This window comes from Monopterus albus, unplaced genomic scaffold (assembly GCF_001952655.1).
Source record: "Monopterus albus unplaced genomic scaffold, M_albus_1.0 scaffold194.1, whole genome shotgun sequence".
NCBI classification, from domain to species: Eukaryota; Metazoa; Chordata; class Actinopteri; order Synbranchiformes; family Synbranchidae; genus Monopterus; species Monopterus albus.
The window spans coordinates 114,416-131,650 of NW_018128074.1; the positions used below are offsets into that span (position 1 = coordinate 114,416).

The 17,235-nt window shown below is 39.3% G+C and overlaps 1 protein-coding gene across 4 annotated transcripts in view; it reads right to left on the minus strand.

Moving 5' to 3' along the window:
• Positions 1-2,495: 2,495 nt before the first annotated feature.
• The window catches only part of ptpn22 (protein tyrosine phosphatase non-receptor type 22), a 38,901-nt gene continuing 24,161 nt past the window's right edge, over positions 2,496-17,235 (minus strand). For 3 of the 4 annotated variants that reach the window (XM_020617754.1, XM_020617755.1, XM_020617756.1), the window contains exons 3-26: positions 16,264-16,372; positions 15,748-15,824; positions 15,511-15,606; positions 15,380-15,418; positions 15,108-15,179; positions 14,852-14,911; positions 14,394-14,536; positions 9,861-9,927; positions 9,675-9,752; positions 9,427-9,513; positions 8,547-9,066; positions 8,326-8,427; positions 8,053-8,124; positions 7,168-7,236; positions 6,914-7,044; positions 6,600-6,627; positions 6,406-6,504; positions 5,881-5,949; positions 5,662-5,777; positions 5,513-5,540; positions 4,513-4,616; positions 4,386-4,416; positions 4,224-4,307; positions 2,496-4,148 (exon numbers count right to left, since the gene is read on the minus strand). In XM_020617754.1, the coding sequence (XP_020473410.1) occupies positions 4,087-4,148; positions 4,224-4,307; positions 4,386-4,416; positions 4,513-4,616; positions 5,513-5,540; positions 5,662-5,777; positions 5,881-5,949; positions 6,406-6,504; positions 6,600-6,627; positions 6,914-7,044; positions 7,168-7,236; positions 8,053-8,124; positions 8,326-8,427; positions 8,547-9,066; positions 9,427-9,513; positions 9,675-9,752; positions 9,861-9,927; positions 14,394-14,536; positions 14,852-14,911; positions 15,108-15,179; positions 15,380-15,418; positions 15,511-15,606; positions 15,748-15,824; positions 16,264-16,372 (2,343 nt within the window). In that variant the 3' untranslated portion in view covers positions 2,496-4,086. The other variant, XM_020617757.1, reaches the window with a different exon arrangement.

A 17,235-nucleotide genomic window follows, 5' to 3' on the forward strand; every position in this document is an offset into this window, starting at 1 on the left:
ATGAGGTTCTAGGAAAGCTGCCCCCCCCCCCCCCCCACTCATTATGCAACTGCATCCTCCCATAAACAAAGATAGACCTGGCCGATCAAGCTCATGTTTTGTTCTCTTTGGCAATGTTTCACCAGCAAATCATGGCATTAGCTGCCCGTTTTGTACCTGTCTGGAAAAAGCAGTCTTCTGTTAAGGGGTGGTATTGTGTCATATCAAGGCTGTTTTCCACGGAAGTCTGGAAAAAGCAGTCTTCTGTTAAGGAAATGAGTGACACTGACTGCCTTTACATGCACTTAAGTAAGCAGGTCACCTTGCTGATAATTGTCTGTTTACACCAGTGACAGTTTCCTGGTTTTCTCCAGTCACATGCGCACAAGTGACCTTGGAACTTGACTTTTGCACATGTGCTCTTGGTGAAAGCTAATTAGAAACCTGGTTACATGCATACATGGCAGAAAAAATGGCATTCTCCGGGAGAAACCTACCTTGGGAAATCAGGATTCCCTAATCCCCTACCCCGATTATGGAAACCAGGTTTCCTGTTTACATGACAGATAAGAAATCCACTTTCTTGGGAAAACTGAATGTAACCTGGTTACTTAAAGATGGGGTTGGTGATTCTGGAAAACCCAAAAAGAGGAAGCTAGAATTTGAAAGTAGACAACTGAAAATCCCACCCTATCATTTTGACTTCTTTCCAAAGCCACTCCCCCGAAACACAATGTGCACTGCAACGCACACTGCCTGACTACTACAGATTTCGGTACAGTAACAACTATTAAAACATTGCAACACCCTGTGGGAGACTCTTGGCTCGTGCATTGAGTTCAAGGGTAAAGTGAGAGCAAGTAGGAGGTTAGGCTGCCAAGCAGATAGGCCGTCCATTTGTTTTTCCTGGTCAGGGCTCCTTTCAGCCCTGTAGCTGCCACAGATGGCCTTTTTTTCTTTATGTTGTCAGTGCATTTAATGTGTTCATTGTCATTGGGATGAAAAAAAATCAAGCTATGTAACAAAAAATGCTTCTGGAAGGAATCACCAGCCCTCTCCTTAAGTAGATGTAAAAGCAGTCACTGCCTTTGCTCCACCACTGACTATGTCTTAGTGCCTTGTTACTCTGTACAGTTAGCCTCATTTCAAACTGAGAGGTTGATTTCTTGGTGAGTAGAGAGCCAGAACGGGGATTGGACAGGCAGCCGCGGTGTACAGTGGCTTCAGAGAGTTTTCAGACTTCTTCACTTTTTCACACTTTATTGTTTTTAAGTGGATAAAATTGCCATTTTTTCTAATTCAGGCTATACTCAATAAATCATAATGACAAAGTGAAAACATGATTTTAGAAATATTATCAATTTATTGCTGGAGCACTCCACACTGTGGTCCAGTGCCTCCTCATTTGCTTTAATCTTGAGATGTGTCTAGAACTTGACTGGTGAACAGCTTAGAAAGGCGCACACCTGTGTGTGTTTAAGGTCCCACAGTTCACACTGCATGTCATGACCAAAATCAAGCCAAGAAATCCAGTAGATCAGGGTAAGGGATATAAAATCATTTTTAAAGGAGCACAGAAATGAAGGACGTTTGGATCCATCAGTCCACCCAAAGTGACTGACTGGACAAAAAAGGGCCTTGGTCAGAGACATGACCAAGGAGCCAACTGCCACCCTGCTGAGATGGGTGAACATCTCAGTAGCTCTCCATCAGTCACTGCTTTATGGTGGGGTGGCTAGACAGAAGACACCCGGGGTACGTTCAGACAACGTGCTGATGTGACTCACATCTGATCTTTTTTTTGGATGTGTCAACAAACCAAATTGGATTTTATTCATTTGAGATCTGGACCACTTCCATGTGGTCCTAGATCTGATTCAAATTCAATCTCTGACCATGTGACCACGGTCAGACTGGAATTCATGTGTTTTTTTTTTACCAGTCTCCTGCCTCTGCGCATATTGCCTGTTGTCATCATTCAGTGTTGGCTCCTCTTACACTGCTTAGAAAAAACATAAAGGAGACCAACAACAACAACATGAGTCACTGAAGAAACAAGGATGTTGAACATTTGTTGAATATTTATAGAGGAAATTCTGATCAACCCACACTGGAAGGAACATACCATTTTTTGAGGGAATTGCATAATATTACTGTCGCATAAATGAGGCTACATTTCAGTTGCATGTGTGGCAGTTTTGGCGCTCCACGCTGTTCATACTGGATTCAGATAAATATCACTTGCAAACATGAATGTGAACCATGAACAGAGAAGGATCATCCATCCACCCATTATCTATACCGCTTATCCCTGAACAGGGTCACGAGGGGCTGGAGCCAATCCCAGCTGACACTGGGCGACTGGGTGAGAGGCGGGGGCCACCCCAGACAGGGCGCCAGTCTATGACATGGCTGACATGTAGACAAACAACCACACATACCCACACTCATACTCATGTGGGAGGAAGCTGGAGTACCCGGAGAGAACCCGCGCAGGCACAGGGAGAACATGCAGACTCCACACAGAAAGGCCCCGGGTCGAGGGGCTTGAACCCTTCTTGCTGTGAGGCGACAGTGCTAACCGCCGGGTCACGGTGCCGCCCCAGAAAAAGATCAGATCTGACAAATAGATCAGAATAGAGGATTACAGCCTGTCATGTGAACGCAGTGTTTGAGTACAAGACAAATGACAGGCGCTTGGGGTGTGTTACACTGCATTCAAAGAATTCTGAGAACATGTAGAAGATTCTCTGGTCTGTTGAGTCAAAAACCAAACTCTGGTGAACACCAGGCACTGCTAACACCATCATACCACTGGGGGGCTTCTCAGCAGCAGGGACTGTGACACTGGTGAGACCTGAGAGAAGGATAGATGCAGCCACATACAGAGCTCCTTGAAGAACACATGCTTCAGAGTGCATGTTATCACTTTGTCATCATGGGCTCCTTAGTCTAAACTGATGGGCAGAAATCACTTTTTTTCATTTAAAATTAAATATACAACACAGCTGCAAAACGTAAAAAGGTCTGAGTAACCTTTTAAGCCATTATCTTTTTTATGTTATAAAAATTATGCTTTTTGATTTAAACATCTACATGTCACCTGGAAGTAACCAACTACTGCATCGTTCTGTAATTAAAAATTACAATTAGATCCTGTGCAGGAAGCAGACGGCCCTTTGTCAAAAATATGGCTGTGCTAGGGTCTTGGCTTACTAAATCAGTGTAGAAATAAATTGACAGTTCCAGCACTGTCACATCAGCCTTTTGGCATAATTGTTGTAAAGCTCTGTGTTCTAGACCAGTGATTGCTGTTGTTAATGTTTGTACCGAGACCTTTTTAATCATTTTTGTTTGTTACCTGGGTGATAAGTTACAGACAATAGATGTCTGGTACCAGTGTGGTTCAGTCTTGTTAAGTAGAAAAATGCAATGAGAATGCATAGACTTTCTATATTTTTAATAAATAATTCCCTGTGTAACCACTATAACAAAGTTTACAGCTACATCATACATCACATTCACTGTACCGTTACATATCATGTTGATGATGATTTTAAAAGTTAATGCTTCTAAAATCAGTTAAAACCTACAAGATGATTGGCTGAATTATTACATACTATAGAGAGAAAGGTACAGGACACACACAATGCATTGCAGCCTGTCTTCATAATACAAAAAGTGATGTTCTTATGAACTAGATGGAATGATATACTAATTATTTTCTCATTGCATGACAAAAGCACAAACACACACATGCACAACAAAGTATATTCCTCATACACCAACTTTATCAGCATTGCTTTCAGCATAAAAAAAAAGAAGTGCAAAACTTCTCACTGCAGACATCTCATTTCTTCAAGCAAATTATTCTACAGACTGACAGTCCTGAGTTTTTCATTTGACATTCAAGCCTTTGGTCCAAGTAAGTGTCCATTTTGTCGGCACTGGTTCAGTGATAATGAACAACACTAGCTGATGTATAGTACAAAATGTATTAGAGCTAGTGATGAGGCACTTCCTGTTTCTTCTCTGCTGAGGGTGCTACTGTGTGAGACAAAGGAAATCAGCCTTCAGTGCTTTTCTTCAAGGGATTCTCGAAAAGCGTCAAACCCAACTCTCAGGATAATTCCTCGGGCCTTTCGGCTTTCTAAATCGGTTCCCAAATCCTGTCAAAGCAGAAAATTGTGTTGAAGTGGACCAAATATGTAAATGTTATAAACGAGTACTAGATGCAGGCCTACCAAATTTGAATATGGAAGATGAGGAACCATATGCTGGAGATTGTAGTCCAGATTGAGTAGGAGGTGGTGGAAGGCCAGTCTTAGCTGATAATATAGCAGACATGTTAGTCCTTCTACCCTTTATGCATTTATTGAGCAATATTTTACATCAACTTTACTTACGTTTACATTTGTGTCTAAAAAGCTTCAGACTCTGGACAAAGAAAACAAAAACACAGGTTTGGCTGTGTACTCTTTCAAATTTGATGCAAATGCTGCATGAACTAGCTCTGTGTGGCGTTTCTGTTACCTTTGTTCTGGACATGCCCTTCTCATTGCTTTTGTTTGATTTGCTTCCAGATGGCTCAGCGTTCAGGGATGACCTGCGGCTCACATCCTGATGTCCTACTTGTGCTGATGAACACAGAAACAGATAGCAAATGAAATTGCTTTCCTCATCTGACAGTTGTCTTGATGATTCCCATTTTCCATGTGCCTGTCACAGCAAATATCTGTGGTAAAGAATCTATTATAAACTCATAAGATTCACTACAGCCTTCAAAGTGTGTAGCATAATGTTTTTCAAACGACAGTCATTTATTTGATAAAGCCTGTTCACGTGTTTATTAATAGCATTATGTGTGAGAAAGTCTTGTGTATAGTGTGCAGCCCGTTCAGCATTTGAAACAACTCACCACTTCCTCCTCCTGACAAGGAAGTGGAGTGAGCTGCGGAACCACAGCGAGGGGCTCTGCAGCAGAAACACAATTATACTGTAGATACAAATGTCTGTTGTAAAAGATGTGGTATAGATTACTTGTGAAAACACTATTTGTTCACTTAACTACACTGCTACACTAAAGGACTAACAACAGATCAAATGAAAAGACCAAAAACCAGCAGTGAACCGATACTGATAAATGCTGTCTGTGAAACAAATCCCTTTGTCCCATATTGAGCCACGTTGTCGCACTAGGTGTAACTTTCTTTTATTGTGATCAACTTGAGCTCCACAGTTAAACTCACAAACACAATTCTGCTTCTGTAAATACTCACACATGCAGTCCTACTGAGTAGCAGCTGATTTAAAAAAAAAATTGAAGTATAAGATTTTCTGTACATCTACCACAGGAACAAATGGGTTTGAACCACAGGCAGAATACGGAAGTGGGAAAGTATTAACAAACTGATGCTGCCGGTTTGGGTCTTTTCGTAGAATTTGTTTACGGTGTAGAAATATAGACCAGTGCCTTCTCCTGTATCTGCCAGGCCAAGAAAAGTGACAGGAGTCTCTAACAGAAATAGCTTACCTTGTCTTGAACTTGTAGTTCGAACACTCTGGAGGGAACATTACAAAAATGTGAATGTCCTAACAAATAGAAACTGGAGCAGCAGAGAATAAGAAATGAATCAGTGAATATTTTGTGTGCTTTCTGTTTCCTGGACCATTGGTCATTACCTTACTCCTGCTCATGACAACGTCGAGGAAGTTCCTGGACTGGGAATCACCAGCCCACTCATGTGAGTTGTATGGTTTCGGTGAGGGCTGTGGGCACGGGGCAGTTCTCTCATGAACTGTTGGGAAAGAGCAGAGTCAACAAAACAGCATTTGGACAACAAAAACTGCTGCATAAGATTAATTGTGTCTCTGTTGTAGGAAAGAAGATGATACACTCACTCTCTTCTGTGCTGAGGATGAAGGACTCGGGGGTTCTGCCAGGAAGTGGAGGATTCAGGCTGTTCTCAGCTGCTCATTCAGGTATAAACGTCAGTATTTCATTATTATTATTAAGAATCTGTTATGTTGCCTACTGATTTTTTGTAAAGTGTTTTTTGTTTTTTTTTGTTGCTCTTTTATAAACTTTCTCTTGAATGACATACAAATGTTTGTTGTGTTTGTTTTGTGCTAAGGACAATCTCAAAGCAAAGATCATAATGTAGCACTGGGGGCAGAAAGACCTAGGGTGAGTTGACGGGGAGACACCTGGCAGGATCCCCCATGGTCGCCCACGGGGCAGGATGTAGATGGTTCAGGGTTTTGACGGGGTTCAGTGTGTGTATGCCTGTGTTCCGGCTGATGGTGTAGTTACCAGAGTGTGTGTGTGAAAAGAAAAAAGAAAAAGGCAACTTCTGTCTCCAGCGTCTTCCTCAAGATAGCCTGCATTACGAGCTATAAGTGCATCATTCAGCCTGGTCAGCTTACCTTGAGAAAGCAGCGGAGTAATCAGTGGGTCCAGAGGTGGATAGAGAGGATGGAAGTTTGATGTAGCATTTGGTGCTAGATGAAGATGTGGTACTGGTGCTAAAGATATCACAATAAAATAATTATTGGTGCACACTGTGATATCTTGGGCATCTAAAATTGTTCTAGTATTTATTATACTGCATGTATCTCACCTGTGAAGGTCATTTTCACTTTCAGACTCTACAAGAAAGAGAAGGTGCTGTGTCATGCCACTTTCAAAGCTCTCACAGTCTATGATGGTATGTTTATACAGAAGGATTTCAGACTCTCATCAGCACATGTGTAGCTCTCTGGTTAGCTGAAGTCATGAATGTAAACTCTCCTAACACGTTAGGGTTTGGTTTAGACATGTATCATCCACACTGGTAATTAAGATGTCTGTCAACCAGTCGGCTGACATCATGCGCACAAGTAATATACTAAGTATCAGTAATTTATCATTCGAGTGTTCATGATGTAAGTATACCTTACTCCTCAACCACGGTTTGAGCTCATTTTGAGATGCAGCTGGCTCAGAGTTACCGGACCACTCTGAAGACATTCCTATTCTGCTCAGGTTCAGTGTCGGCATGACCTCTACATTCTGATCCCCAGCAGCTGAATGGCAAGCAAGAAAAATTCAGATCATTATTACAAGTTTAAGTAAAACAATACACATATATACACCACACAGTTAATTCTTCTTGTCTGTATTATCTATTTATGATATTAGTGGCTCACCTTCAGTAGCCAACTCGTATGACTCTGGGGTTCTCTCTGGGAGTGGGGGAGCAGGTGACGGGGGGCTGCCTTAGAGTATGGAAATAAGGATGAGTTTTTTTCTGAATTGTTCTGTAATTAAACTTTTAAAGGATGAGGCCGGTCTTTTCCTATAGCACGGGCCTTTCCTTTATTATCACTGTTGGCATAGCCTGCTGTTCCACTCAGCCATAAAAATGGCTTTCAGCAATAAATGTAAGCATCTTTTAAGCAAATGTGTTTGGAACACAGTCCCAGTGTTCTCCCGCATTTGCCCTTAAACTGTAGGTTACTCTTACTTAAAATGATTTACCATTTAATCCTCCACAGACCAATCACAAAGTGAAAACAGACAGCCTCACTAAAATTGCCTCGATTCCACACGACCATACACTGTGTTGCAGCAGCTATCTAAAATAACAATCAGCCGCTGAGAGGGAGAGCAGGGAGGTCTGTCTTACACGCGTTGTCCAAACAAACTTAACTCTGTAACTATGTTTGGTTGTTTACTGAAGAAGCAAACAATCATCTGACAAGTCAGTCATAATGTGAAACATGCGGCTGGACAAAAATCCCCACAACATTGTGGTCAACAGAAAATTGGGCTCCCATCTTGTCTCCTTCTCACACCGAACTGCCAAACAACCAGTGCACAGGTGATATTAATTAATCCGTCCCAGAAGAACAGGAACCAGGCTGATGCTAACCTGGGTTGGTCTACAAAAAAAACGTCATCCCTACAGCACGCTATAGAAAATGACCGGCCTTATCCTTTAACGATGATGGTACTAGTCATCTTCAGACATGCAGAATAGCGTCCCTGACTGAGCCATCACAGGTATTTTAGAATTTCAAACATTTTCTCACCTTGAAACTCCCTGACAGCCTCAGCAGCAGCATTAGATGGTATAACAACCTTCAACCTTTTATCTGAATACTCTAAAAGACAAAATTATAACATGTCGAAACACTTTTAGGTCAAGGACATATTTGCACATCTCAGGTAACAGGGATACCCTGTGTGCTTTCTTCTTGGATGAATAGAAGCAGAAAACAGAAATTCATACAATAATTGTGACAGTTAGGAGTGTGCTCCGAGTAGCCTTACAGAAGCTAATGGCTTATATTCTAGACTTTTACCCTGAGAAGGCTGAGCTGTATTCACTGCCAGTTCATAGGATTCAGGGGTGCGTTCGGGTAGTGGAGGAGGTGGGTCCTCATCTGTAAGAGCTTCCACAGTACCTACAAAATACACATCAATGAATACAAATATGTGCAAAATTCAATTCTATTACTCTGTTGTCTGTGTTGTTTGTCTTTGAGACTAACATGCACACACAAGCACAGATAAGATAGTTTACCTGAGACAAGAGGAGTAAGATCCTGAATCTGGTCATTCGGAAACAGCAAGGGTGTGTTGAAGATAGGGCTAACTGTCCATTGTTTGGTGTCTTCAGCCGAGTCCATGGGTGCTTCCTCTGATGAAGGCGAGCTCATAGGAGTGTCAAAGTAGGGGTCCTCCACCATCAAACAAATGGCTTCTGTCACAACTGGTGCAGGTGCAGGGTTCAGTAATGGCATGTCATCATCTTTCTGTGTCCTCTCCTCTGCTGCAGGGGCTATCTGGCTGGTATGGGTGAGTGAGCTCCTGGGCCCCTCCTGCAGGTCCCCCGTGGTGAACAGAGTACCAGGAAAGGTCTGGGGTGGGTACTGTTGTTTCTGGTCCAGCTGCTTGTCCTTGGTACTCAAGGAAGGCAAAGGTGTGTGGTACTGTGGTAAAACATCCCTCTCCTCATCCAGAAGGTGCTGGAACTGTGGCAGCAAATCCAGCTCCTCACTCAGGTCAGTGTGAGGTGTGGTAGAGGACGGGATCTTTGTCACCTGACCAGGTTAAAAATAGCATGAGTCACAACTGCTTTTGATAAATGAAGAACATTTAATGTAAATGCATTAATGCTAATCAAATTCTGTCTGATTCATATTTAGCACAGTGTGTGTGTGTGTAATATACAGTATGTAAATTCTGAAGCCCTTACAGCCTGAATTTCCATTTACTGCAGATCATGTGACTGTTTTATGTTAATCACATGTTACTGAAACCACAACAAAGCCTGCCACAGCTGTTGTTTTTGCTTTGTTGATCATGATACTTGTTAGTTGGTGTTGGCAGAGGATGTTTTACATTTCCATTGTTTCTATACAGTCTGGCTCATTCACAAGGGTGTACTACTGGTTGCTCACCTCATTTCTGCAGATCTGTGCATCCATGGACTGCAAATATCTCTGAAACAGTAACTTGATGGTTTGGTAGACCAGCTCGTATTGTTCCTGAGGTTAAACAACAAAAAGCTGCTCTGTTAGGTGACATGGCCCTGGAGCATGATGCACAAAACACAAACCCTCAAAAGATCTTTGAAAGAACCAAACAAATGACATAGTAGTAGATTTATTACAGGCTTTGTTCCAAAAAACAAAAATACAGTAATTACCTTGGTTTGAACCACGGAGGGCCGCTGGGTTCGCATGTTTTGAACCAAACTGAAGATACTAAAACCTTGAGTGATCATCTAAGAACAAGCACACAAAAGTAGAATACAAATTGGATCATCTACTGTTAAATTAATCTGTCATAGGGAAAATAATGCATGAAAAGTATAAGAGTAGGAATATGTCACCTGCTTCTTCAGGAGGTTCCAAGTATAGTCGATGACACACAGGACTCCTGTTCTACCACAGCCAGCACTGCAATCCCAGCAGCAAAAAGTCACATTTCAACCAATATTAACTACGTAGCAATTCTACATGATTACTCATATATTATCAGTTATGGAAGAGCTAGAAGGAGGCATCAGACAGGCTGGTATTTGAACTCATCTGACTCTCTAAGTAGATTTAATGCTAACAGACATTTCCAGCTCCTAAAGGTCCATCAATACACTTCTGCGACAGACAAGATTTGATAAGGTAAAGGCTGTAGTGATGGTGTTGAGTTGTACTGCAGTTTGATATGAGAGGATGATGATACAAAAGGAAGGAGAACAAAATCACACTTTAAAAAAAATGTTTTCAGCAGCAGTAAAGCATGAACCCCCCCCCCCCCCATGCACACACAGTAAGAAGTGCTGTAACTGGTGTGTAGGTTGAATCTGCCAGTGACTCAACATTCCATTTCTAACACGTTCTCAAAAAGGTGTGGGTATGTCTATGTATGCTTTCATGTCACGTTTGTCTGCAGTACTTAGTTACTTAATATCAGTACAGTTTGTTTCATTAGTCATAAAAATAACATGGAAACATCTTTAGTTGACACATGTAAAATGACAAAACCATCAGTTCCTTTTTATGTACCTCAGTAACTAATTTAAGAGTCTTTGTGCATTATGCATATTTCCGTTTCTGTTCCAAACTAAAGAGAAAAATAGAAAGCACATAAACCAAAGTGTTGCAGAGTCAACAATGTCATAACTGAGCTACATTTATTATCCAGCAAACTTCAAACAATTCCCACCTCCACCTCCTACCCTCCATAACAATCTATTTACACTCATTGACAGAAAGATGTTCATTCCTTCCCCCGGCTGACAAGCACAGGCCATACACATATGGCTGGGTGTGTTGATTGATGTACAGTAAGTCACAGTTCTTCTACTTAATTCTGTTTATGTGTAGCCTTCAGTAAAAGGGTAATGTGGGTTTTAACTGAGCCAAGGGGGAATGCCCACACATACATTAAAACCTAGTTGGTTGAAGACTAACCACCTACACACATTTCCTCGTAAGGAAAGCGAAGAGGTGCCTAACCTTTAAGGTCTAAAGTAGGGGACACATACATACTGCCCACAGACAATACGTTCCCATAGTAACCACTCAATCACAACCACAAGTGTGATTCTTTAGTGTCACTTTTTGTTTTCACATCTTAGAACAGAACTGAGACATACACTGTTATAGTTCATCTTCTGATAACAAAACAAGGCCTGTCTGTCCAATAACTCCAGTAGTAGTCATAATAAACTTTATTTGTACAGCACCTTTCATACATGGATACATGGGATGCAGCTCAAAGTGCTTTACAAATAAAATACAGTAAAGTAAATACAAGTTTTTATTAAATAAGCAAGGTAACAAGAAACTCATTTAAAGTAAAATTTTTAAAAAGATAAGTCATGCTTCTTAAATGATTTTACATAGGTATTTATAGACATGTTCAACTGTTTTGGTCAATAATAAAAAAAAATTGCCTCTCTCTTGTCTTTGTCTGAACTGTTGGTACATTTGATGGTGTAGTGTCTGATGTCCTAAGGCAGCAGCTATGAGTTTATGAAAAAGAGAGTCAACCATGTATGAAGGTGCTAAATCATTCAGCCTTGTAAAGTAGTAATGAAATTTAAAACTGAGCCAATGCACAGTAAAGATGCTAAAATGGAAGTGATGTTCACTGGCAGCTGCACAACGTTATTCATCCCATTAAAAAAGTTTTAAAAGAGTCCAGATGAGAGAAGACCAAAGCATCAAGCGCTGTCTTTGCACCACAAAGTGCAAGATATGGTCTGACTTTTACTAAATTCTAAGGTGAAAAAATATTAGTGACACTGTTATTTCTTATAGCAAACAATTTATAATGCTGTTAAGAGTTTTGCCTGTTTTGTAAACCTGTTTTGTAAGGCTGCACATAATGTCTTTCTTTGATTCAGCCCCAACAATGATAACTTATTTTTTGTCCATATTTAATTTGAAATAGTTGTCATCCTGTAATACAGTACTTGTGTAAATTCTTTCTTTCTTTCTCAGAGGTTGCAGCACTGGAAATAATTTATCACACTCAAATGATGAGGTAGCCACTTTCTAGATCTGTTGCCTGAGAGATATCGCCATATATACTGTATGTCCCTAAACAACAAGATGTGAACAAAGGTTACAGCATAGAGGTAAAGGTACCATGACACACTACATGGCAGTGGGTAGATGGTAACAAGATGCCTCATGGTTTGCCTACCACCATAAAGCATAAAAACAATAAAAATGAAGGTAACCACAACAACATATGGGGAAATAGAAGCATCACCACCAAACAGATCACTGAGTAGTAGAAGTAAAGGGAACTAGTTTGCCATAGGATCAACAGACCAGAAAAGAAACTGGCAAAGCAAGACAAATATAATCCTTGGTCCAACAAAAACATGGTGACAAGAAGCAGAGCAGTGGCTAGGATTTCTGATCAGACTTAGTTTCCATGTGCTTTATTTCAAATGTAATATCATTTTAACACTGATTTCTATATGCATTGGTTACCACTTAAAAGTGGCGGTTAGGTGTGGGAATTATTTTTAATTCCCACACTTTTCCATACATATTTCTGTCACATAAGGCTGTGATTCAGTATCCTAAGCAGGGGTGTACACAACACTACGTTACACAAAGTACCTCATAGTATAGCATAAGCATATTGTTTTTATCACAATGTTCACACAAAGAGTGACAACATTTATTGCCATTACATACTTATGGTTACTCATCAGTTTATTATCTTGCCAGTATATATCCTGACTCATAATCAACAAAGCTAAGTTGGACACCTTATTGTTGGTTTTTCCTCTGATTTGCCACTTAGCAGTCACCAGACTGTATTTTAGGTGAACGTATTCAGATTGTTGACTGCCTATGTTGTACCATTGCGTAAAAGGAAGACTCTGAAATGAATTTTGATGATTTTCACCCTATATCTAAACTATCCTGTCTGGCTATATAATATTGGAGAGGCTTCTTAATAATCAGGTAAAGAATTTTTAAACTAGTAACTGTATTCTGAATCCATGTCAGTCTGGCTTTAGACCTGGTCATAGCACAGTGACAAAGGCCTCAAAGGTTGCTGGTGATACTACATGGGCTTTGGATAGAAAATTAGATTGTGTTGCTCTTTTTATCGACTAATCCAAAGCTTTTGATTCTGTGGATGACAACGTTCTTTTGCAAAAACTGGGCCATATTGGATTTGATGAGAAGTCATGTAATTGGTTTAGAAATTATTTGTCTGATAGATCAAAAGCTGTTGTAGTAGATTGTTTTAAGTCTAATTTTATGGATATTTTTAAAGAAGTCTCACAAGGATCCATTTTATTTACTACTTTTATTAATGATGTAGGATCCAAAGTAATCTGCATTTATATGCAGATGACACCACCATTTATACAGTGGCCCCCTCCACTGATCTGGCTTTTCAGCGTTTGCAGTCTGATTTTAATATTGTTCAGTATCAGCTTCTTGATTTTAAACTAACAAATATCTTACAACAAAGTATATGATTTCTACTAAAACACAATATCAAATTGATAATTAAAATTTAATTATAGCTACAATGAATGGAGCTGTCATTAACAAAGTCTCGGAATATAAATATCTTGACTTTTGGTCAGATGACAAGCTGAATTTTCCATTGCATGTTGAGAAGTTAACTACTTCATTTAAGCCTAGACTTTCATTTCTGTATAGAAAGAAATTTTGGTTTAATGAGTGTCACATGAGGCAACTGGTACAAGCAACACTTTTATCTGTAATAGACTATGAGAATATAATTTATATCCATGCCTCTGCTGAATTTCAAGCCATGTTGTTGTATAGTGTGAGAATAGGAGTGGACTAAGTATAGAGCCTTGAGGAACACTATATGAAATGTGATGAGTATTACAATTGCAAAAAAACTTCCCATTTAAAAGACTTAACAGAATTTCAAAGTAATTGTTTTAATTAATCTATCAGTACAGTGTGATAAATTTTAACAAAATGAGAATAAGCAAGTCAGAGGCATTACAGAAAACAGCACTTCCTCTTAAGTCAGAATTTTACAAAGGTAGTTTGTGTGCTGTAACACACAAACACACACAATTCCAGAAGCCTAATTTTATGATCACTAGGGAAGTTGTCAAATGGTTTCTGTACTGCTTTTTATAAAATTTTCCTGACATAATATTTCAAACAGGCCTGAAATTATTCAAAATCAGGTTTTAGAATTAAAGGCATCCAGTGGTGTTATGAACCAGCACAATGGAAATGGACTCAAGACATTTGGTAAACCTTAAGGATACACACGATACATTTTTGTGAAAAAAAAATGAATGTATTAGAACTTAGAGGTGAAATTCTTGGACTGGCGCAAGACGGACGAAAGCGAAAGCTTTAACCTCTAAGTTCTATAAGGATGTCTGACTGACCTGCAGTGAATGCAAATAGGGATGTCATCATGGGCCTGATAGGAACGCATTTCATGCAACATTTCCAGAATAGGAGGTATAGAGTCTGGTACACCGTGATCTGGCCAGTTGAAATAGTGTAGCTGTTTCAACGTTTGACTGTGCTGGAAAAAAATGTAAGCATTGCAGACAATTACAAAGCATGTCTTTTTCCAAAGCACATTTAATAACAATATCATATGAGTTTAAGGTGAACACATTTTCAACACTTGCTACTGTATACATCATTGCTAAAAACAAAGATATACAGAAACCAAATAATTTTGATAGATGTTAGTAAATTCCATTTCTAACATGTAAAATATGACCACATTAAATTCGAGATATTAAAAGCTACGTGTAGTCTTTGTAGCAGCTGCTTGTCTGAGGAGAATTATCTTGACAGTTATTCTCACAGTCATGGTATAAATAATACTTACATTTTGATACGTCATCCTTAACATCCTTATCAAATAATCTCCTTTACTTTCCTCAGAATCCTGTAAGACAAAACCAGCAGTGCATCCTTAAGCTGAGAACCTCTATGAATGTATTCATGTTTTATTAATAATAGAATAATTAAGAGTTGCATGAGACAGGTGTCATGTAATAAAAAAAAAAATCAGCATATGTTATAATTCAGTTCTAGGAAGCTGTTAAAGTAGGAGGTATGAATGTGAGAATAAAAATACATACACAGTAAACTTTAAAAGGCTCACAAACAAATGGTTGTTCATGTTGCAGTGGCCAGTAGCGCTCACACTTTTTCTACAAAAAAAGTACAAAATTTTAGATTTGACACAATAAAAATGCAATAAATCTACCTGTTACATCAACACATGCAGTGAACTAGTGCAGTGAATTGTAAGACCATACAAAGCTGAAAGCAAATGCACACATAATATGCAAATGTGTTGATGGCAAACTATGGGACACACAAAAGATCTGTGTACACCATTTCATGTTACCTTTCCCATTTCAAACTCTCGACAGGCCATCACTACAACCTAGAGTCAAACAAGACAATGAGAGATGTAATATTCCAAAGAGCAACAAAACTCTTAGTGTGTACACAGATGACAGGTGGGTCATACTGTACCTTTATGTTGTACTCCCAAAGCATTCTCAAGAAATCCAGTACTGTGTGGGCCAGAGGACCCTGAGTAGCAATGTAGGCCCTTGAACCTGACACTCCCTGTAGAGAAGAAACAGCGTATAGTCAAGCCAATGTACAAATACCTAGTTCAGTTCCATTCAGTTCAATTCAATTATTACCTAGTTACATCTATGCAAAGGCAATTTAAAAAATCTCCTCACAAGGACACTGTTAATATACCTTGATAAAATTGGCGTTGATGTAGTCTGTATCATTTTTAGTCGTACTGAGAGTGAGCTTTACTCTGCTGTGGTCAACTAAAAGGTGAGAAAGACATAGTTAATATATGAAACTCGAGTCAGTGACTCTGCTGTGCCTTTTCACAGCTTTTTGGCAAAATAAAGAATAAACAGAAATAGAAATGTCATTTTTCTTTGCTACTAGATTGCTGTCTGATATCAATTTTAAGAAATGTGCTTAAAAAATACATCAAGTACCACATTATGATTAACCTGGTAGAACATACGATAACATATTAATAATCTGCAGTGTTTTTTAGGTCATGCGTTACCACTTTAGGCAATTTCACATTATCATACACATAAAAATGACTTTGCAGACTATATGCTATGAATTAAAAAGGCATCGTTTCATAGCGATCTCTCATCTGCTCTTATACATAATTATATTTGTCATTTTACGCGGACATCTAAATCAAACTACATTTTTCACAGATCTGCCTTGCACAGAACTTACAGGGAACAATGTCCTTATATCGGTTCTTCTTGATATTCTCTTGCTTGTCTGCTGTCTTGGTGGGGTAGGACTTGTCAGCACGGTACTTATTTGACTGGCTTTTCAACCTCTGAAAAACATGAAGGACATTGAATCCAACTACATAGAATTCAACCATAGCAAGTGAATGTTCTCATTGTTTTGTCTTTCATTTTTCTAACTTGATATGTCAAACAGGAACAACACACATACATGCAGCTGATGAATAAAGTTGCCTGTACTGCATACCTGTAGTGGGTAAAATGTCATCTTCATGAAGGTTAATGTTCTGTCTTGTTGCACCTATGTCAGAGCTATAGTTTCAACTCTATGATAATTATTTGTTCTTATTTTGTCTTAGATCACCTAACATTATAAATTGTTCCCTGTATTTAACAGCTTGTTTTCTTTGTGGACTCAACTGTGGTGTGTTTATAATGTTGTAACATGTCGTAGAGTGTCTTGGATTACACTGAAGTGTGTAAACACTTAAATTAGGTTTGTGCAACATTTAAAATTCATAATCAGTGTAAGGCAAGAAGCATCAAAGCAATAGGAGGTTCAACAAATATGTAGTGTTTCTTTAGAGCATAATACATTTTAGTTTTTACTTAATTGGAAAAAGAACCTTTAAACCATGGATGGTTTCAGCTCGTACTCGACCACTTTTATCACCACCTTACTGCTACAACACAAATCATTGATAGCTGCAACACATCTGATTTATTAAAATATTTTAGGGGGCATTTTTGGCAGCCTTTTTGTAGCTGCAAAGTTTTACAGGCGACTCAGAGGAAAACAACGGGGCACATGGCAGGCAACTGAACACTGGTCACATATGGTGATTCAGCCCTGGATGACCAGAATCTATGACTCACTTTACTAGAAACTGACTTGATGGCTCTCAAACAGAGTTGAGGTCCATCCTAAATTTACTATGTGGAAATTTTGAAA